The sequence below is a fragment of the Pogona vitticeps genome, chromosome 2 (genome assembly GCF_051106095.1).
Source record: "Pogona vitticeps strain Pit_001003342236 chromosome 2, PviZW2.1, whole genome shotgun sequence".
Taxonomy (NCBI): Eukaryota; Metazoa; Chordata; class Lepidosauria; order Squamata; family Agamidae; genus Pogona; species Pogona vitticeps.
The window spans coordinates 17809606-17828511 of NC_135784.1; the positions used below are offsets into that span (position 1 = coordinate 17809606).

Consider the following 18906-nt stretch of genomic DNA (forward strand, 5'->3'; position numbering starts at 1 on the left):
TAGACCTTGTCTAGAGGGGCGGGGTAGAAATTGAATAAATAAATAAATAAATAAATAAATAAATAAATAAATAAATAAATAAATAAATAAATAAATAAATAAAAGAGGAAAGCCCCCATCGGTACCTGCGAAATTAAAAGAACGGGGCGCCGTACACAGGTGTACGCACGCATGCATACACACATGCACACACACACACACACATGGCAGTCCGGCAACCTTCCTCTGAAGGCCCCCCTCAAAAAAAGGCGCACTCAGCAGCAGCAGGTACCCCCACCACGACAGAGGAGCAAACTTTGAGAGGCGAGCCAAGGCAGCCTCCAGAGTCGAGGCGGTTGAAGCAGGACGAAAAGGAGGAGGAAGCGCTGGCCGGGCTGGTGTTGGGGGAGCCGAGAGAGAAAGAGAGCCAGAGAGCCGCTTCCCTGGAAGAGGCGGCAGCAGCTGCTGTTGGTGGCTTGGAGGTGCTCTTCGAGGACGGGCCAGGAGCGAGCTTCGCTCTCAGGCATCGCTTGGCTGCGACTCGGCGGAAAGGGCTGGCAGTGCGCCTCGCTCACCGGCTCTCTCCCAAGACAGCACCTCTTGCACCCTCCATCCAGAACTGCAGCCAGCAGACAAGCGGGCTGGCTGGCAGGCTGCAGTTCTGGATGGAGGGTGCAAGAGGCGCTGTCTTGGGAGTGCGCCGGCAAGCGAGGCAAGGCTTTTTTTGACTCTTGACAGCAGAGGACACGTGGGCACTTCAGGGGGGGCAGGCAAGGCGGGGGCCACAAACTATTGTCCGGCAGGCTGCAAATGACCCCCGGGCCGCATGTCTGAGACCCCTGGTGTAAAGGCTCTGGCCGGAGTGTCGTCCGTCCTCCCTCACAAAGGAACAAGAGGCTCAGAGAAACCCACCTGCACCGCCCATCGAGACCAAACAGCGGGGAGTTGATACCCGAGAATTGGAGCGGGAACTGATAAATTTGACAGTAACCACCTAGACAGGGGATGGTTTGGCGGGAAAAGGAGAGATGGACGTAATACTTGGGAGGGGGGGTTGGTAAATGATATGTGTTGAAGACCCTTGGACTGGGAAACTGGAGAAGGTATGGGTCCCTAGGGAGGAAGCTGATTACCGAAGGAGAAGGGGGTGCTCCAGCATCCTTATTTTGGAGAGTCGGAGGCCACAGAGTGGCGCAGATGGTTCAGAGTGGAGAAGGAGGTGGTAGACTGGGAAGAGCAAGAACACCGGGCATGGCGTCTGGAAGAAGCGCAGAGGAAGGGGTACTTAATGGACCGTGGACCCCTCTATGAGGAGAGGGGGACCCTTATGAGACGGAGGTGCGAGATGAGATGACCCCGTTACCAGAACCGCAATTAGAGACTTTTGGCTTGGACAACACTAATCCGTTTTTGAAAGGACCCTGAGACGAGCTGAGTTGTAACCCCTTTGCAAAGGACATTTGGATGCGCTCGCTGGTCCCGTTGGAGATGAGAGAAACCGCAGAAGCTGAGTTTAGGCAAACAGATTTATTGTTATATATTCTAATAAAGACTAGTTGTGATTTTTAACACAAGTGTTTCCAGAGTCTCACTTAAAACTAGGGGAGGCAAGATATGAACCCTAACTAACAGTGGGTCACAATATTTTGAGTTCTTCACAAAAGACTGCCCACACTCCTGGCACTCGTACGGTTGCTTTCCTCGATTGATTCTTTTATGGTTCACAAGTTGTGAACTCTGAGCAAAGCATTTCCCACACTTCTGGCATTTGTGTGGCTTCTCTCCCCTGTTGAGTACCTGATGGCTCAAAAGAGCTGATTTACGTGCAAAACATTTCCCATATTCCTTACATTTCTATGGTTTTTCTCCTTTGTGGACTCTCTGGTGAATCAGAAGATTTATACTCAGAGAAAAACACTTGCCACAGACCTGGCATCGGTATGATTTCTCTCACGTGTGTACAGTCTGATGCTTCAGAAACTTTGAATTCTGAATGAAACATTTCCCACATTCTTGACACTTGTAAAGTTGTCCTCCGGTGTGGATTCTTTGAAAGTTCTCAAACTGGGAACTGTGATCAAAACTTTTTGACACTCCTGGCATTTGCACATTTTCTCTCTTATATGAACACTTTTGTGCCTCAGAAGGTGGGAGTTCTTACAAAAACAGTTCTCACACTCCTGACACTTCTAGAGTTTCTCACCTGTGTGGACTCTCCGATGCTTCACAATATCTGAAATTAGAACAAAACATTTCCTAAACTTGGGACACTTGTTGACGTGTCCTCCTTTGTGGACATCATAATGATTCATAAGTGGTGAATTCCAAGCAAATGATTTCCCACACTCCTTGCATTTGTAGGGTTTCTCTCCTGTGTGGACTCTCTGGTGCACCACAAGGCTTGAATTCTGGGTAAAACCTTTCCCACACTCCTGACAGTTGTATGGCTTTTCTCCAGAATGAATTCTTTTGTGCCTCCGAAAGTTTGAGTTACGAGAAAAAGACTTCTCACACTCCTCACATTTGTACAGTTTCTCACCTGTATGAACTCTTTTGTGCCTCAGAAGGTCTGAGTTATGAGAAAAAGACTTCTCACACTCCTCACATTTGTACGGTTTCTCACCGGTATGAATTCTTTTGTGCCTCCGAAGGTGTGAGTTAAGAGAAAAAAACTTCTCACACTCCTGACATTTGAACGGTTTCTCACCTGTATGAACTCTTTTGTGCTTCAGAAGGTGTGAGTTCTGAGAAAAAGACTTCTCACACTCCTGACATTTGTACGGTTTCTCACCTGTATGAACTCTTTTGTGCTTCAGAAGGTGTGAGTTCTGAGAAAAACACTTCTCACACTCCTGACATTTGTACGGTTTCTCACCTGTATGTACTCTTTTGTGCGTCAGAAGGTGTGAGTTCTGAGAAAAGGACTTCTCACACTCCTGACATTTGAACGGTTTCTCACCTGTATGAACTCTTTTGTGCTTCAGAAGGTCTGAGTTATGAGAAAAAGACTTCTCACACTCCTGACATTTGTACGGTTTCTCTCCTGTGTGCTGAGTCTTATGCTTCACCAACTCTGTCTTCTGAGGAAAACATTTATCACACTCCTTATATTTGTAGGGTTTTTCTCCTGTGTGGACTCTCTGGTGCACCAGAAGGATCCAATTTTGAGAAAAACATTTCCCACATTCTTGACATTTGTATCGTTTTTCTCCTCTGTGGACTCTCTGATGGCTCAAAAGGGTTGTACTGCAAGAAAAATGTTTGCTACACTTCAGGCATTTGTACGGTTTCTCTCTTGTATGAACTCTCTGATGCTTCATAACGTTTGGATTCCAGGTAAAACCTTTCCCGCACTCCTCAGATTGGTATGGTTTCTCTCCGCTGTGCCGAGTCTCATGTTTTTTCAAGTCTGTCTTTTGAGGAAGACATTTCTCACACTCCTGGCATTTGTCTGGCTTCTCCCTGACACTTTTCTTTGCAATGTGGGTCCTCTTGTGAAGGATCAGGGTCATCTTTTGGGCAAAATGTTTCCCACACAGGATGCATTTGTAGGGTTTCCCTCCAGTAATTCTTTTAACATCTGTGTGTGTCTGCCAATGTCTGACAAGATCCATTTTCTGCACAAAGCACTTGCTGCTCTTTGAACATATGGCTGTTTTCTTCAAATTATCTGCCGAGAAGAGAGACAAGCACAGACCAAGACTGAATTCTGGGTATGACCAGAAACGGACAATCTGCACCCAACGTGTCGCTCTCTTGGCTCCTGGTGATGCCGTCTGTCATCTACGTACATCATACTTTCATAACCCCCTTTCCGATATCAGCATTTCTCTCCACCTTTTGAATTACTTTTTTCAATTTCCAGGAAAAGAGTAGGCCTTACCCAGAGATGTCACCATCCTAGAATTCTCCTCCATGACTTCCCTCTGTAGGGCCCTCTGGTCAGGATCCAGCAGCGCCCACTCCTCCTGGGTGAAACACACCGCCACCTCTTCAAAGGTCACAGAAGACTGGAGAAAAAAGTATATTTTTCTCACAGCTCAGAGCTACTTTAATACAACCCTCCAAAACAGGTGTCTGAATCAGGCGAGATTGAGATATAAAGGGATTTCTCTGCCCCATGTTTGGGCTTGCCATAGGGAACTCTTGTGAGAAACCAATCTGATACAGGAGGGTCCTGCTTTCCTCACCATGGAGACAACTATGTTATACTTTCTTGATATACAGTAGGACCTCCATATCCACGGGAGATCAGATCCAAGCTTCCCGCTGATGCTGAACAACACGGATTATGTTGTGTTGTTGTTGTTCAGTCGTTAAGTCGTGTCTGACTCTTCGTGACCCCATGGACCAGAGCACACCAGGCCCTCCTGTCTTCCACTGCCTCCCGGAGTTGGATCAAATTCATTTTGGTAGCCGATGACACTGTCCAACCATCTCGTCCTCTGTGGTCCCCTTCTCCTCTTGCCCTCACATTTTCCCAACATCAGGGGTTTTGCAGGGAGTCTTCTCTTCTCATGAGATGACCAAAGTATTGGAGCCTCAGCTTCAGGATCTGTCCTTCCACTGAGCACTCAGGATTGATTTTCTTCAGAAGGATTATGTTATAGCAAATTGTATTTTAATAACCAATGCTTTCTGTAGCATGCTTTCTGGCTATCTCTTGTGGCCAATTTTGGTACTGACCTTGTGGAAAAAATTTATAGCTTGGATTTTTCTTTTAATATTTTTAATTGTTCAGACCGTGGATAAGTGAATCTGGAGATACAGATCCTGCAGATAAAGGGGCTCTACTGTATAGGTGTTACAGCAAGGAACTCTTTTTAAAAAAATGTGCGACCAGCCAAATTCAGGAAAGAATTGACTAAAGAGTAGAAAAGCATTTTTAAGAGTTAAGCACTGAAAGCTGTGGGGTCTGGATGGGTGACTCCATCAGTTTTCATTTCTCTCATGTTTAATATCTCAATTTCCTGAAATCCCAAATACAAAGCACTTAATGGTTTTTGTTTTGGAAATGTTCGGACACAAGCAAAACTGGAACAAATGCCCCCTTGATTCTTCCCAGGGATGGGATGAGAGCATTTGCTGTACGGATGGACTGCAGTTTCGCCCTTCTGCTTACCTGATGGGGTTCCTCTCCATCCGAGGGAAGGGAAGATGGCGGAGTCTTTGCTACTGGCATCATTCCAGCTCCTGTATGGGAATGCGGCATCAGTTGCAACCGTTTCTCACAGAGACAAAGATCAAAATCCTATAAACATGTACTAGAAATTCAGACCAATTCTAAAACTAATACAAAGAAAATAACGATGACAAAACTTTTCTGTGACCTTAAAAACTAATCGCTATCTTTTACTCAGAGAGGAAGCCCACATTTTGTCTGAGGATTTGTCCCTGAGCCCTTTTTGTCTACTTTATTTTTAATGTTGTTTTGCTTTTGACCTGATATCGTAGAATAGATCAACACGGCTTCTTTTTTCTAAAACGTACTAGAAAGTAACTCCAGTAAAATGCAAAAGATTGCAAAGGAAGGGGGGAACGGCCAGCTCTTGGCCTGAGACTTAGGAGAGCTTGTTGCCACTGAAACTCAGAACTGCCATGAAACCCACTGGGTGATCACAGCTCAGTTATTCATCCACAACCAGACCTACCTCACGGGATTGTTGTTCTCAGGCCTGAGATGTTAAGAAACATAACCTCCATGGTCTTGAGCACATTGAGTCAAACATGGTATACAAACAGAATCATCGAATCAATGTGTGGAGAGACCAACCAGCGATGCAATGACAACTGGACGGAATGAGACAATTTGGATTCTTCCCTATCCTGAATTTGTGTTTCAGGCACATAGATATGATTTCTATTTCCTTTCAGTGGAGCTTTTCTCTTTGACCTTCTGGCCATGAATCTAAGCACTCCTTTTCTCGTTTAAAGTCCTTTAAGTGTTGGTAATTAAACATTCCATCTCCTATGTGAGAGGTGCTGAGAACGTGGCGTCAGGTGCATACAATTCTCACAGAAACATATGCAATGTTCTCTTCCGGAAAGACAAATGAGTGGGCCCAAGATCAAATCCACCCTGAACTCTCTCTGGAGGCAAAAACGCTGAAATTGAGACTGTCCTCCTTTGGGCACCTCAGGAAAAGGCAAGATTCTCTGGAAAAGACAATCATGTGGGGAAAAGTGGACGGCAGCAGGTGATGTGTCAACACAAAACAACCATTAAAACACAATATATAGAATGGGGGAGGGGGAGATACTCAGGGAGATATCCACGCAGCCCATGCTTCTCCTCCATCCTTCAGACAAGGAGATCACCCTCTTCCTTTCCCCTGCCGGCATTTGACTTTACCCTGCAAACTGGCACCTCCTTCACCGCCTGGCGTGTTCCCCCTTGGCAGAAGATCCTGTCTGCTCTCCGGCTGTGCCGCCTTCTCTGTTACTGAGAAATCAGGCTGAATGTCCACAGAGAGACTTTCCCCCTGAAAGAACAATGAAGGATTCAATCCAAAAGAATGACAGAAAAGGAACGAGAAAGGGACAAAGACTGGAAGGTTGGTGGTAGAATTTGGGGGTCAGGGGATGTCTGTCTCTGGATATTATCAAAGGACTGTAAGTCCCTTGTAGAACATCTTAAAAGATCCTCCTTTAAATTTGCCACCCATCAGATGGGAGGAGGACTATTTCTGGGGTATACGTAATAATAAGAAGTATGTACCGTCAGGTCCATTCTGACTTATGGCCACCCTTTCCAGGGTTTTCTAGGTAGAGAATACTGTACAGTACTTAGAAGTGGTATTCCATTCCCTTTTTAATGGGGTTATTGCTGGGACTGGGCCGCTGGCCCAAGGCTACCCAGGCTGGCTCTTTTCCCAGGAGGCCCAGTGGGGGGAATCGAACTCCCAACCTCTGGCTCTGCAGCCAGGGACCTCAGCCACTGAGCTACCCACCCAGTCCCTGCACTGGATCCCTCATCCATTAGATAAAAGATGGAGGACTTCTGGGGTGTAGGAAGAGGTAGAGAGCCACCACCTCCAATCCCATCAGAAACCTCACCGTCTCCTTTTGGGGTCTCTCTGGGGCAGAAAGAGAAATCTGGAATTTTCTTACAGAAAAAATAACAAGGGTGGCTTGTTTTAAAGGAGGATCAAGCTTTCCACAGAGGTTTTTCTACTCTGAACCAAGATCCATGCTTCCTGTGGAGACTTTGCTTCCAAAGAGAAGAGGCGGTGCACCAAAGCTAGGCAGAACCGCAGAAGCTTGGGGGCCATGGCAGCACGAGGGGCCTCAGGAGGGGCTGTGGGGCAGAGGAAGGGGCCACAGGGATGGAGGTGACCCGTCTTAAGAGCCCCAAGTGGGAATCCTCTCACCTCCTGCTCCTCTTCTGCCTGACTCAGGAGGAAGCCTTCGGCCAGGGCCACCGCCTGGGAACTGCTCTCCGCTCCACATTCCCTCACCCAGCTGGACATCTCCGGGGGAAGGATGGCCAGGAACTGCTCCAGGATCACCAGGTCCAGGATCTGAGCCTTGGTGTGCCTTTCTGGCTTCAGCCACCGACGACAGAGACCGTGGAGTTGGCTGCAAGCTTCTCGGGGCCCTTCCGCTTCCTCGTAGGAGAACCGCCTGAAGCTCTGGAGTTGTGTATCTGAGCTGACAACATCCTCCTCCAAGATTTTCCGCAATGACCTCTCCCAGAATCGGGCACTGCTCTCCGCCATGAGGACATCAGAAGTTCTTCCTCGATCAAGGTCAACGAACGCCTGCTGCTAAATTGCTGGTGTATGTTCTAAGAAAGCCATTTAGGGGAATCAAAGGGGTCCTTCCTTCTCTCTCTCTCTCTCTCTCTCTGAGTAAAGATCGTCTTTATCAGATGACACTCTTCACAGGCTGCAAAGGCAGGACATTTTTTCTGCTAATGATGATCATTATATTCTAAGAGAAAGGAAAAAAAGTTGGAAATGACAAAATCCGCCAGCCACAGCTCCCCTCTCTTCTCCCTCCATCTCCTGCTGAGGGCTCAGTGCACCTCTCTCACACCTAACCACGACAACATTGGTCTTAATTTAGGGGGGTCTCCCGAGGTAAGAGAAAAAGCTGTCTGGACATCTCAGTGAGTCAGGCGCTTGGCTGGGGAGCCAGAGGTTGGGAGTTCGATTCCCCCTTTGTGCCTCCTGCGAGTCGAGCCAGCCTGGGTAGCCTTGGGGGAGGAACACAATCCCAGGTTGTCCCCAGATAAAGGGAAGGGGATCCCGCTTCGGTGTATTCTCCGCTTAGAAAACCCTGAAAAGGGTCACCAAATGTCAGAACTGACTTTATAGCTTAGGAGGAGGAAGAGCCCCGGGAAAATCCTAATTATGGGCTCCTCTTCCCCATCAACTGACAACCTAGCCAGCTTCTGTCGGTGGTCGTGTGGTCGGACGAGAGGGGGGCTGCAAGGCTTTGCATCAGGAAACCAAACTTTGGGGGCCAACCTGGAGGAGGGGAAGAGATCCTCTCTCGCTGCCTCTTCGCCTCCTCATGGATCCCGACCCCAAATCCTTGGGGAGACTCAACATCCCCACCAGAAGTGCATTGAGGGGCAAAAGGGAAAGGGGCTCCCCACGTCCCTGACTGGAGCCTAGGCGCCCTTGGGAGAAGCTGGCTCCCCTTTTCCCCTCCAAAGGAATTGAGAGGAGACACAGGACGGGATTATTTCGGAGGGAGAAGCCTTGGTCTTGGGAGACTTCCAACCCCCATCCCAGGTTGCCTTCCCCTCGAGAAATCCCAATTCTCTGCACTTAACCTTCGGTTGCCTGACCGGTTCACTGGATCTTGCCACAATGCATCCAGATTCTAGAACCTTCTATTGCATTGCATTGCAATCTGACTATAATGGAGTCCATTTGCTCCCTCCTCGATTTGAGGGAAGGTCCAAGATCTCGATCTGCCCAGATTTCCCCCCATAAAATCCCTCTGCTTTTTTCCAGGTCGATTCTCATCCCCCCCCCGCCTGCAACCACTCCAAAACAAAACAAAAAACAAAATCCGGAGCCACTCCTTCTCACCTGATCTCCTCTCCCATTTCCAGGGGGAGGTCTGGGCCTTTGAACCCTCCCTTTCAATCTTCCATCATCTCCCTCCCCTCAGACTCCTTTGCTCTTGTCTCCCACTTCCTATCATGTGACTGAAGCCAAGCCAGGCTCCTGGCAAGGGAAGCGCCGACCCCTCCAATCTGCAGCCTGAGCTCGGAGGTGAAGGACAGAGTCCGGCCTGGATTTGCTCCTCAGCAGCCCTGGGAGACGTTTTGGAAGCAGGATCTTCTCTTTCTTTCTCTCTCTCTCTCCTGCTTCCCACACTCCGAGAACTCCATGCCCAGCGAATACTGGGCGGCCTCTGGTTTCTTCTCCAGCCGAGGCCTTTGCCTCTTGTGGGGATCTCGTAACCTCCACTCTGCCCCTGAGGTATATCACTAAGAGGAAAAGGCCAGGGAATTTCAGCTAAAATGTGTGGCCCTGCAGAGGAGGGGAACGGATTGGACAGCCATCTGTCCGGGATGGCTGGAGGCCTCCTGCCTTGGGCAGAAGGTTGGACTAGATGACCTCCAAGATCCCTTCCCAACCCTATGACGATTCTCTGACTCTATGATCTGTTCTCAGTCATCCCAGAGTGCAGGATGCATAATGATGGGCTCAAGCTACAGGAGGCCAGATTTAGGCTGAATATCAGGAAAAAACTCCCCAACTGTTAGAGAAGTACGACGAAGGAACCCATGAACTTGGCAGGCGTTGAGCGCTCCAACGCTGGAGGGTTTCAAGAGAAGATTCAGACAACCACTTGGCTGATATCCTTTGACTTGGATTCCTGCCTTGAGCAGGAGGTTGGACTCGATAGCCTTCGAGACCCTTTTTCAGCTCCATCATCGTAGGATTCCCTATTATCGGAAGACAGCTCCCATCAGCCGCAGCTGGTGTTGCACATCCTGAGGAACGCTAGAAGTTGTAACAGAAGAACTTTACTTTGGTCATTGCTTTACTCAAAGAGTAAAGTAAGTCTTATATTGTACAGTACTGTATACACTTTCCAAGGCTCTAGAGCAAGAGGACATTGTTGGGGCATCTTTGCTTGCCCACGTTCTCTAAGGTGTAACTACCAACTCCACACACCAAATCTGCAGTATTTATCCTAGAGGCATGACAATCCAAGGAGGACAGGACTGACCTACAACTCACTCACTGGATCAAGCTCAACGTGTTTGAAGCAATCTGGAGTTCTTCTGAGGTCACCGGAAGGAGAGTGGGGGCAAATATCAATTTATTTGGGGAACTGCTGCCAGAGGAGAAGTTTGATGATACAGTAGAACTCCGATATCCATGGGATCAGTTCCCACCAATTCACTTATCCACAGTCTGAAAATATTTAAAATTATAAAAGAAAAATGCAAGAAATATATATTTCTCAAGAAGACGTTAGCACAACTGGCCACTAGAGGGAGCCAGAGACCATGCTAGGTACAGCATTCACTAGCATTCATCTGCATTATAAGCATAGGCGAGAGTGGGGAGGATTTGAAACCGATCCCCCATGGCTATGGGGCTCCAACTGTATTATGGACCCTAAGAAAGTCAAGCAATTCTGTCCTCGATCAAATCAAAAGGGTATCCAGTTGCTGATGTTCAAGATCTGAAAGCAACGATCAAAGATCTACAAGCAACGCTCCGGGAGATCCAAGATTCAGTTGTATTCCACAAAGAGGAGACAAAGAAAAATCAAGAAGAATCAAGACGAAGCCATGAAGAAGCAAAACTTAACTGACGCAAAATGGAATAGAAATTGAATACAATCAACAAACAGATCTGCATGATGAATACGCAACTCCAAGATATCCAGCAAAGCACCACAAAGAATCAACAAAGAATTGAAAAACTGGGAAATGACGCGGATGAAACAGAAAAGAGATTGCATGAATTGAAAAAAGAAAACCCTAAGCTGGTTCAGGCTAACAAAAATCTAACGGATTCAATCGCAGCAATGGAAATGGAAAGAGCTTCAAACATTCTTAGATTCCAAAACATACCAGAAGACAAACAGGAGGACTTACCAGTATTGATGGCAGCCATTTTGGCAGAGGCACTGGGAATTGGAAAAGAAGAGTTGGAAAATGAGATAGACCAAACGTATCGATTACATTCAAGTTATGAGGAAAAGAACAGAATACCACCGGAAGTACACGTAAAGTTTGTGAAAGGATCGACAAGAGATGAAGTACTGCAAAGGACCAGTGAAGACCCAATACAATACAGACAAAAAGAAATCGTGGTATTGAAACAGATACCTTGGAGAATAAGAGAGGGGAGGAAACAGTATCACTTTTTGACGACCAAACTGGATAGGAAAGGAGTGAATTTTAGATGGCTGGTACCTAAAGCAAGAGAATTCCTTGAAAAACATATAACCTTCTTCGAAGCAGCAGCACAGGGGCAAGATATAAATGAAGAAGAAAGTAGAAAACAGAGAGAGAAAACACCAGAAGAGGAGAGTGAGCTAAGTGAAGAAGAGAGTCAGAAAAAGGATATTGGATAAGATCTGGATAAAATACAAAGAGAAAAACGGAATACCAGGGCAACAAAACCTAAATATAAGTAAACAAAATGGAGAACGAAATTGGGTTCTTCTCAGTGAACATCAGTGGCCTAAATGCACCAAGAAAAAGGAATCATGTGTTTCAAAACTATAAAAAACTGAAACAGATGTAATTAATATATGATTAAAGAAACACACATTAAAAAGCAGCATTATAAATATTTGATTTACCTGAAGATTGGGAAACTCTACCACTCAGCTGTACAATAAAAGAAAAGAGGGGTAGTTTTATATGGGAAAGAAACGCTAAACTCTATTCTGACAAAGAAGGGAGAATATTAATGGTAGAAATAACAATGAACTAAAAAAAGATTTTAATGATAGCAATATATGTACTTAATAGTAAACAAGAAAAATTCTAGAAACACGTTGTATAGATTAAGAGCCTAATATGTATTGCAGTTGTATTGACAAATGATTGTACGCTGAACCCGGGTGACACAATGTTAAGTAAGCATGGATGTATTTTATAAATAATAATAATAATAATAATAATAATAATAATAATAATAATAATAATAATAATAATAATAATAATAATAATAATAATAATAATAATAATAATAATAATAATAATAATAATAATAATAATAATAATAATAATAATAATAATAATAAAAACAAAATTAAAAAAAGAAGTTATTGCTGAGACACCTAAAAGTTCTGTTCATAAAGAGATCTGAAAGTGTGAAGCTTGACAACCGGAGTTTGGAATGTGAGAAACACGAACCAAGGTAGATTGGAAATCACAAAATGAAGAGCGGGTGAACATGGAACGATTCGTGTGAATGAACTGAAGGCAACAAAAACAGACCTTTTTTGGCCATACTCACTTCAGAAACAACAATCTCGGAAGAAATGGTGGGGGCCTGAAAGCAAGGCTTGATGTAGCACAAACAAGTAGGGGCTACATTTCAAAGACTTTAGGGAACAACAATAAGTTGTCAAGCTACCAAACTCATCCATTATTCAAGTTTATTCACAAATTATCACTGTGGTAGGCATCCTTCAGTCTCGAGAGACTATGGTATCATGCTCTGTATGGAGGTCTTGGAACAGTGTCTTGTGTGGCTGAGAAGGCCAATTCGAGAGTGACAATCCCTTCCACACTGGAGACAAATCCAATCTGTCCCCTGTCCAGCTCCCTGGTTTTGCTTGTTTCAGGACTGCCTCTTTGCCTCGGTCTGCTGTACAAGTGTCTCTTCAAATTGGGAGAGGCCATGATGCACCGCCTGCCTCCAGGCTGAACGCTCAGACGTCAAGGTTTCCCATCTGTTGAGGTCCATTCCTAAGGCCTTCAGATCCCGCTTGCAGATGTCCTTGTAACGCAGCTGTGGTCTCCCTCGGGGGCGGCTTCCCTTCACTAATTCTCCATACAGGAGATCTTTTGGAATCCGACCATCAGCCATTCTCACGACGTGCCCAAGCCAACGTAGACGGCGCTGTTTCAATATTGTATACATGCTGAAAATTCCAGCTCGTTCTAGGACTACTCTATTTGGAACTTTGTCCTGCCAGGTGATACCAAAAATGCGTCGGAGACAACGCATATGGAAGGTGTTCAGCTTTCTCTCCTGCCGGGCACAAAGGGTCCAGGACTCGCTGCAGTATAGGAGTGTGCTCAGGACACAGGCTCTATAGACCTTCTTATTAAGCCATACTCTCTTTGTGAGTCTAGAGAACATGGTAGCTGCTTTCCCAATGCGTTTATCCAGCTCGACATCTAGGGAGAGAGTGTCAGAGATTGTTGAGCCAAGGTACACAAATTCATGGACAACCTCCAGTTCTTGCATGGAGATAGTAATAGAGGGAGGTGAGTCCACGCCCTGGCACATGACTTGTGTTTTCTTCAGGCTGATAGTTAGTCCAAAGTCTTGGCAGGCCTTGCTAAAATGATTTATGAGTTGTTGGAGGTCTTCAGCAGAGTGGGCAACAATGGCTGCATCATCAGCAAAGAGGAAGTCCCGCATGCATTTCAGTTGGACTTTGGTCTTCGCTCTCAATCTAGTGAGATTAAAGAGCTTTCCATCTGATCTAGTCCAGAGATAGACACCTTCTGTTGCAGTTCCAAAGGCCTGCTTCAGCATGACAGCAAAGAAGATCCCAAACAGGGTCGGCGCAAGGACACAGCCTTGTTTTACTCCGCTTCGGATGTCAAAGGGATCTGATGTTGAGCCATCAAAAACTACAGTGCCCTTCATTTCCTCATGAAAGGACCTGATGATATTAAGGAGTTGAGGTGGACATCCAATCTTGGGAAGTATTTTAAAAAGTCCATCCCTGCTAACCAAGTCAAAGGCCTTTGTGAGATCTATGAAGGCCACAAAGAGTGGCTGTTGTTGTTCCCTGCATTTCTCCTGCAACTGTCTGAGGGAAAATATCATGTCGGTGGTGGATCTATTAGCTCGAAAACCACACTGTGATTCTGGATACACTCTGTCTGCAAGCACCTGAAGTCTCTTCAGCACAACACGGGCCAGCAGCTTCCCTACCACGCTGAGAAGAGAGATACCACGGTAGTTATTGCAGTCACCCCTGTCGCCTTTGTTCTTATACAATGTGACGATGTTTGCGTCCTTCATGTCCTGTGGTACTCCACCTTCTCTCCAGCAAAGACAAAAGAGTTCATACAGCTCAGTGGTGATGATCTCTTTACAGCACTTCAAAACTTCAACGGGGATGTTGTCCTTTCCAGGTGCCTTGCCAGAGGCAAGGGAATCCAAGGCCACTTTTATTTCTGCTAAAGTTGGTTCACTGTCCAGCTCTTCCAAGAGAGGCAGGCACTCAATGTTATTTAGTGCCTCTTCCGTTACTACATTCTCTTTAGAATATAGCTCGGAGTAGTGCTGCACCCAGCGTTCCATCTGCTGTGCTCGGTCCTGGATGATCACGCCTGTAGTAGACTTCAAGGGAGCAGATTTCTTCTGTATTGGACCTAAAGCCTGCTTGATACCGTCGTACATTCCCTTGATGTTACCTGTGTCCGCTGCTATCTGTATCTGAGAGCAGAGCTGAAGCCAATAATCATTTGAACATCTCCTGGCAGTCTGTTGGACTTGGCTACAAGCAGCTCGAAGAGCCTGCAAGTTGTACTCACTAGGACAGGCTTTGTATGCTGCTAGAGCTCTCCTCTTATCCTCGATGGCTGGAATCAGCTCCTCCGAATGGGCTTCGAACCAGTCAGCCGTCTTTTTGGTCTTCTTGCCAAATGTGGACAGGGCAGTGTTATAAACAGCGTTCTTGAAGTGTTCCCATCGTTCAGGTGCATTCGCATCAGCCGGGCCTGGAAGGGTTTCCTGAAGCGCTTGGGCAAATTCCTCCACTTTTCTTTGATTGTGAATCTTGTTGATATCTATTCGTGGCCTTCCTTCCTTTTTAGTGTGATACAATCTCTTTGTTTGCAGTTTTATTCTGCTACATACCAGGGAATGATCAGTATCACAATCAGCACTCTGGTAACTGCGTGTGATCGTAATACTAGATAGGCTAGAACATCTAGTGAGGATCAAATCAAGCTGATGCCAATGCTTCGATCTTGGATGTCTCCAGGAAACTTTGTGTTGAGGCTTTGTATTAAAGAACGTGTTGGTGACACAAAGACCATAATAACAGCAAAACTCCAGCAAGCGTTGGCCATTTTCATTCATCTTCCCAATGCCAAAACGGCCTAGGCAGGTGGGCCAAGAGTTGTGATCAGCACCAACTCTAGCGTTAAAGTCTCCGAGAATGAACAGCGGCTCTCTCTCAGGGACTTTTTTGATAGCAGCTGCCAAATCATCATAGAATTTGTCTTTGACTTCTGTTGTGGATGACAGTGTTGGTGCATATGCACTAATGAGGGTGACCAGTCCCGCTGATGACTGGAGCTGCAGAGACAGGATTCTTTCACTCCCCACAGTAGGTGGAACAATGGATCAGCAGAGTATTTCTGACCGCAAAGCCAACACCATATTCCCTGGTCTCGTTCAATGGTTTTCCCTGCCAGAAGAATGAGAAGTTTTTTTTCCTTGACAGATCCCATGTCTGGCAATCTCGTCTCTTGCAGGGCAACAATGTCCATCCGCAGTCTACTCAGTTCAATGTCAATAACAGCTGTCTTGCGCACGTCGTCTATTTCCTGCAGGTTGTCAGAAAAGCCAGGGGTCATTGTCTGAACATTCCAGGTTCCCAGCTTTAGGGCAGATGTTTTCTTCTGATTGTTGCATGGTGCAGGGTTATTGATCTGTTTTTCGGCTCTCCCACCATCAGAAGTAGCCCCTGGCATCATGCTCTATGCCAATCGAGCAAAACGTATAACCAGTAACTGCTAGTTCCTGTGTTATTTCGACACTGTATGCAAAGCTGGAGTGTCCTCTCCAGAGCACGAAGCCTGGGTGGAATAATATGGAGGATAGGCTGTTACCCAAGCAGCAAATCCCCCCTCTCCACGTCACTGAAATAGTCCAATGGAGAGGCAAGAGCCAATACAACTGGTTCCAGCGACGTCGCAGGAGTTGGCAGAACAACACGAACTCTCTACGGGACTCCGGCTCCAGATTTTGCCTCGAGGTTATCTCCTGAAGCCTTTTCCATCAGTGGATATAGCCACAAGGCAGTGGAGGTTTGAAATCAGAGTTTTCCTTCTCTTAGATGGGCTGCCTTACATGGCTGACGAGTCCCACCTACCCGCTCTGCTCCCTAATAGTGTGGAAGTATGACCCTACTCCTGAAACATTCCTGCCACCAGGTGTGTGAAATGCTATTTGGCTATCCCATTTAGCAGATTAGAGTAAAAAATAGAATGAGAGCTTCTGCTGGCACTAATTTAAAGGCAAAGCCACGCCCCCTCAGACCATGCGGTCAAAGGGTCAGCCTACCAGAAAAGATCACACCAACTAAAATGGCCCCCAAGCACAGCTCCCTCCTGCCTCCGCTTCCTCTTCAGGAGGAAGCATTTTTAAAATACATAACATTTTTATTAAGGTCTCCAGGAAGCCGCTCAGAGTGGTATAAATATACCAGATGGGCGGGATATAAATCAAATAATAAATAAATAAATAAATAAATAAATAAATAAATAAATAAATAAATAAATAAATAAATAAATAAATAAATAAATAAATAAATAAATAAATAAATAAGAAACTGATCATTAGGGATGTATCCTCCAAGTTTACTGGGGCTTTCCCCCCCTTCTAAATCCCAGAATCCCCCAAGGATACCCTGAAATACTCTGCAAGCAGGATCTGAAGGCCTTAGGAATGGACCTCAACAGATGGGAAACCCTGACATCTGAGCGTTCAGCCTGGAGCATTGCATCACAGCCTCTCCCATTTTGATGAGACCCTTGTCCAGCAGGCTGAGGCGAAGAGGCAGTCCCGAAAGCAGCAAAATCAGGGAGCTGGACAGGAGACGGACTATATTTGTCTTCTGTGTGTAAGGGATTGTCCCTCTCGAATTGGCCTTCTCAGCCACACTAGACACTGTTCCAAGTCCTCCATACAGAGCACGTTACCCTAGTCTCTCAAGACTGAAGGATGCCTAATCTGGAATCTGACCCTGAGACAGAATTCTGAGGGTTCCAGCCCACAGACCCACACTTAAAGATATCGACATTTAACTCACCTGGACCAAGGCCTATCTCTGAGGTTACATGGCTCTCTTGGACGTTACTTCCTGTTGTTAATGTACAAAAAAAGGAAGCGGGCGCTCTGTTCACTGGGAGTTGTAGCATCACTGCCCTTTATGCTCTCTCTAGGGCGCCTTCTGAAGAACTACAATGCACAATTTCCTCATTCTGGTCAGTGGTTTGTAAAATATGACAAGTGATAATAACCCAGGCTAATGAGTTCTCTCCTGGCCGCGGTCTACTTTTCCTATTAACTGGTGTTTTCTCAAAATACAACCATAAAACCGCAAAATGTTTTTGTTTGTTTGGATTTTTTTTTTGTCACTGCAAGATTATTGATCACCGCTACTGCCATCATATCAGGAAGGAGTTTTCCTGAGCAAAGTCTTTAAAACTGAAGGGAGTCTGGAGATACTAGTGCTGCTTTTTGTGTTTTTGTGTGTGTGTGTCTGTCTGTGTGTTTGTGCCAAATGCTCCATGAAGACAGACACATAAATACGAAGTTGAAGCACTCCAACTGCATTTGTGCGGCTGTGAATGCATGCAGAAGGAGCCCCATAACTTCAAGGATCACTTTGAAGGCCCCCTGCAGGTGCTAAAAAATGTGGATTATAGCGAATGCTCAAATTGAGTCTTTCTGACTACAGTACTGATAGGAACCATCATGATTCCAATCATATCCACGTGGCTCTGATGTGTCTGAAATGCTGCCTTCAAACATGCCATTTCCCACACTCGTGGCATAGTTTTTTATTTTTACTCTCCTTCCCGTAAAAAATACCAGTTTGTTGGTGAACCGAGTTGTAAAGTTCATTCGTTTCATTAAAGGTGGACAGAGTTCTGAAGTGATTTATCTTTGTCACATTTTTTTACATCACAGACACTTGACATTTTAACAGGGGTGTGTAAACTTTTTGTATCCACTGTATATCTCTGTGCCTTGTGAGGTGTGAATTCCAAGAGAATCATTTCCCACACTATGCACATTTCTAAGGTTTTTCTCCTGTGTGGAATCTCTGGTGAATTAGAAGGTTTCAAATTTGAGAAAAACATACATTATCCCACATTTTTGTGGCACTGGTATACTTTTTCTCCAGTGTGTAAATTCTTGTGGGTGTGAGACGTGAGTGTAAAGCAGGGGTCTCAAACTCAATTTACCTGGCGGCCGCTGGAGCAGAGTCTGGATGAGGCTGGGCCGCATCAGATTTTCTGCCAAGCAGAACAAGAGCCGAGGAAACTGCCCAGGAGTTTCCTTAGCCCGGCTGGGGCTCCGAGGAGGAGGGGCGCATGAGCCCTCGTCGCCGGCCACGACCCCCTCTGGCTCCTTCTTCACTACCACCACCAGCACCAGCAGCAGGATGAAGAAGTGGAGGAGGGAGGGCAGGTCGGCGACCGCCTAGCGGGGAGGAGGGCATGACATAATTTTTTAAAAAACCTCACAGAATCGCCAAAGGAGGAAAGCCCCCATTGGTACCGGCGAAATTAAACAGAACGGGGTGCCCTACACAGGTGTACACACGCATGCATACACACATGCACACACACACACACACACATGGCAGTCTGGCAACCTTCCTCTGAAGGCCCCCCTCAAAAAAAGGCGCACTCAGCAGCAACAGGTACCCCCACCACGACAGAGGAGCAAACTTTAAGAGGCAAGCCCAGGCAGCCTCCAGAGTCGAGGCGGTTGAAGCAGGACG

At 46.1% G+C, this 18906-nt stretch overlaps 1 protein-coding gene across 1 annotated transcript; it reads right to left on the reverse strand.

The window, feature by feature from the left end:
* Positions 1-1491: 1491 nt before the first annotated feature.
* On the reverse strand, positions 1492-12237 carry LOC140704975 (uncharacterized). Its single transcript, XM_078388119.1, has 6 exons — positions 9024-12237; positions 7350-7911; positions 6332-6461; positions 5102-5172; positions 3863-3989; positions 1492-3649 (listed from the first exon to the last, which is right to left on the reverse strand). Exons 2-6 carry the CDS (start codon positions 7695-7697, stop codon positions 2169-2171), a joined length of 2157 nt encoding a protein of 718 aa, XP_078244245.1. The 5' UTR covers positions 7698-7911; positions 9024-12237; the 3' UTR covers positions 1492-2168.
* Positions 12238-18906: the final 6669 nt, after the last annotated feature.

Coding starts and splice junctions, on each gene's coding strand:
- LOC140704975 (XM_078388119.1), bottom strand. CDS start 7,697: ATGGCGGAGAGCAGTGCCCGATTCTGGGAGAGGTCATTGCGGAAAATC. Junction 6,462..7,349: donor AGGCAGAAGAGGAGCAGGAG/GTGAGAGGATTC, acceptor TTGTTCTTTCAG/GGGGAAAGTCTCTCTGTGGA. Junction 3,650..3,862: donor TAGGATGGTGACATCTCTGG/GTAAGGCCTACT, acceptor TCTTCTCGGCAG/ATAATTTGAAGAAAACAGCC.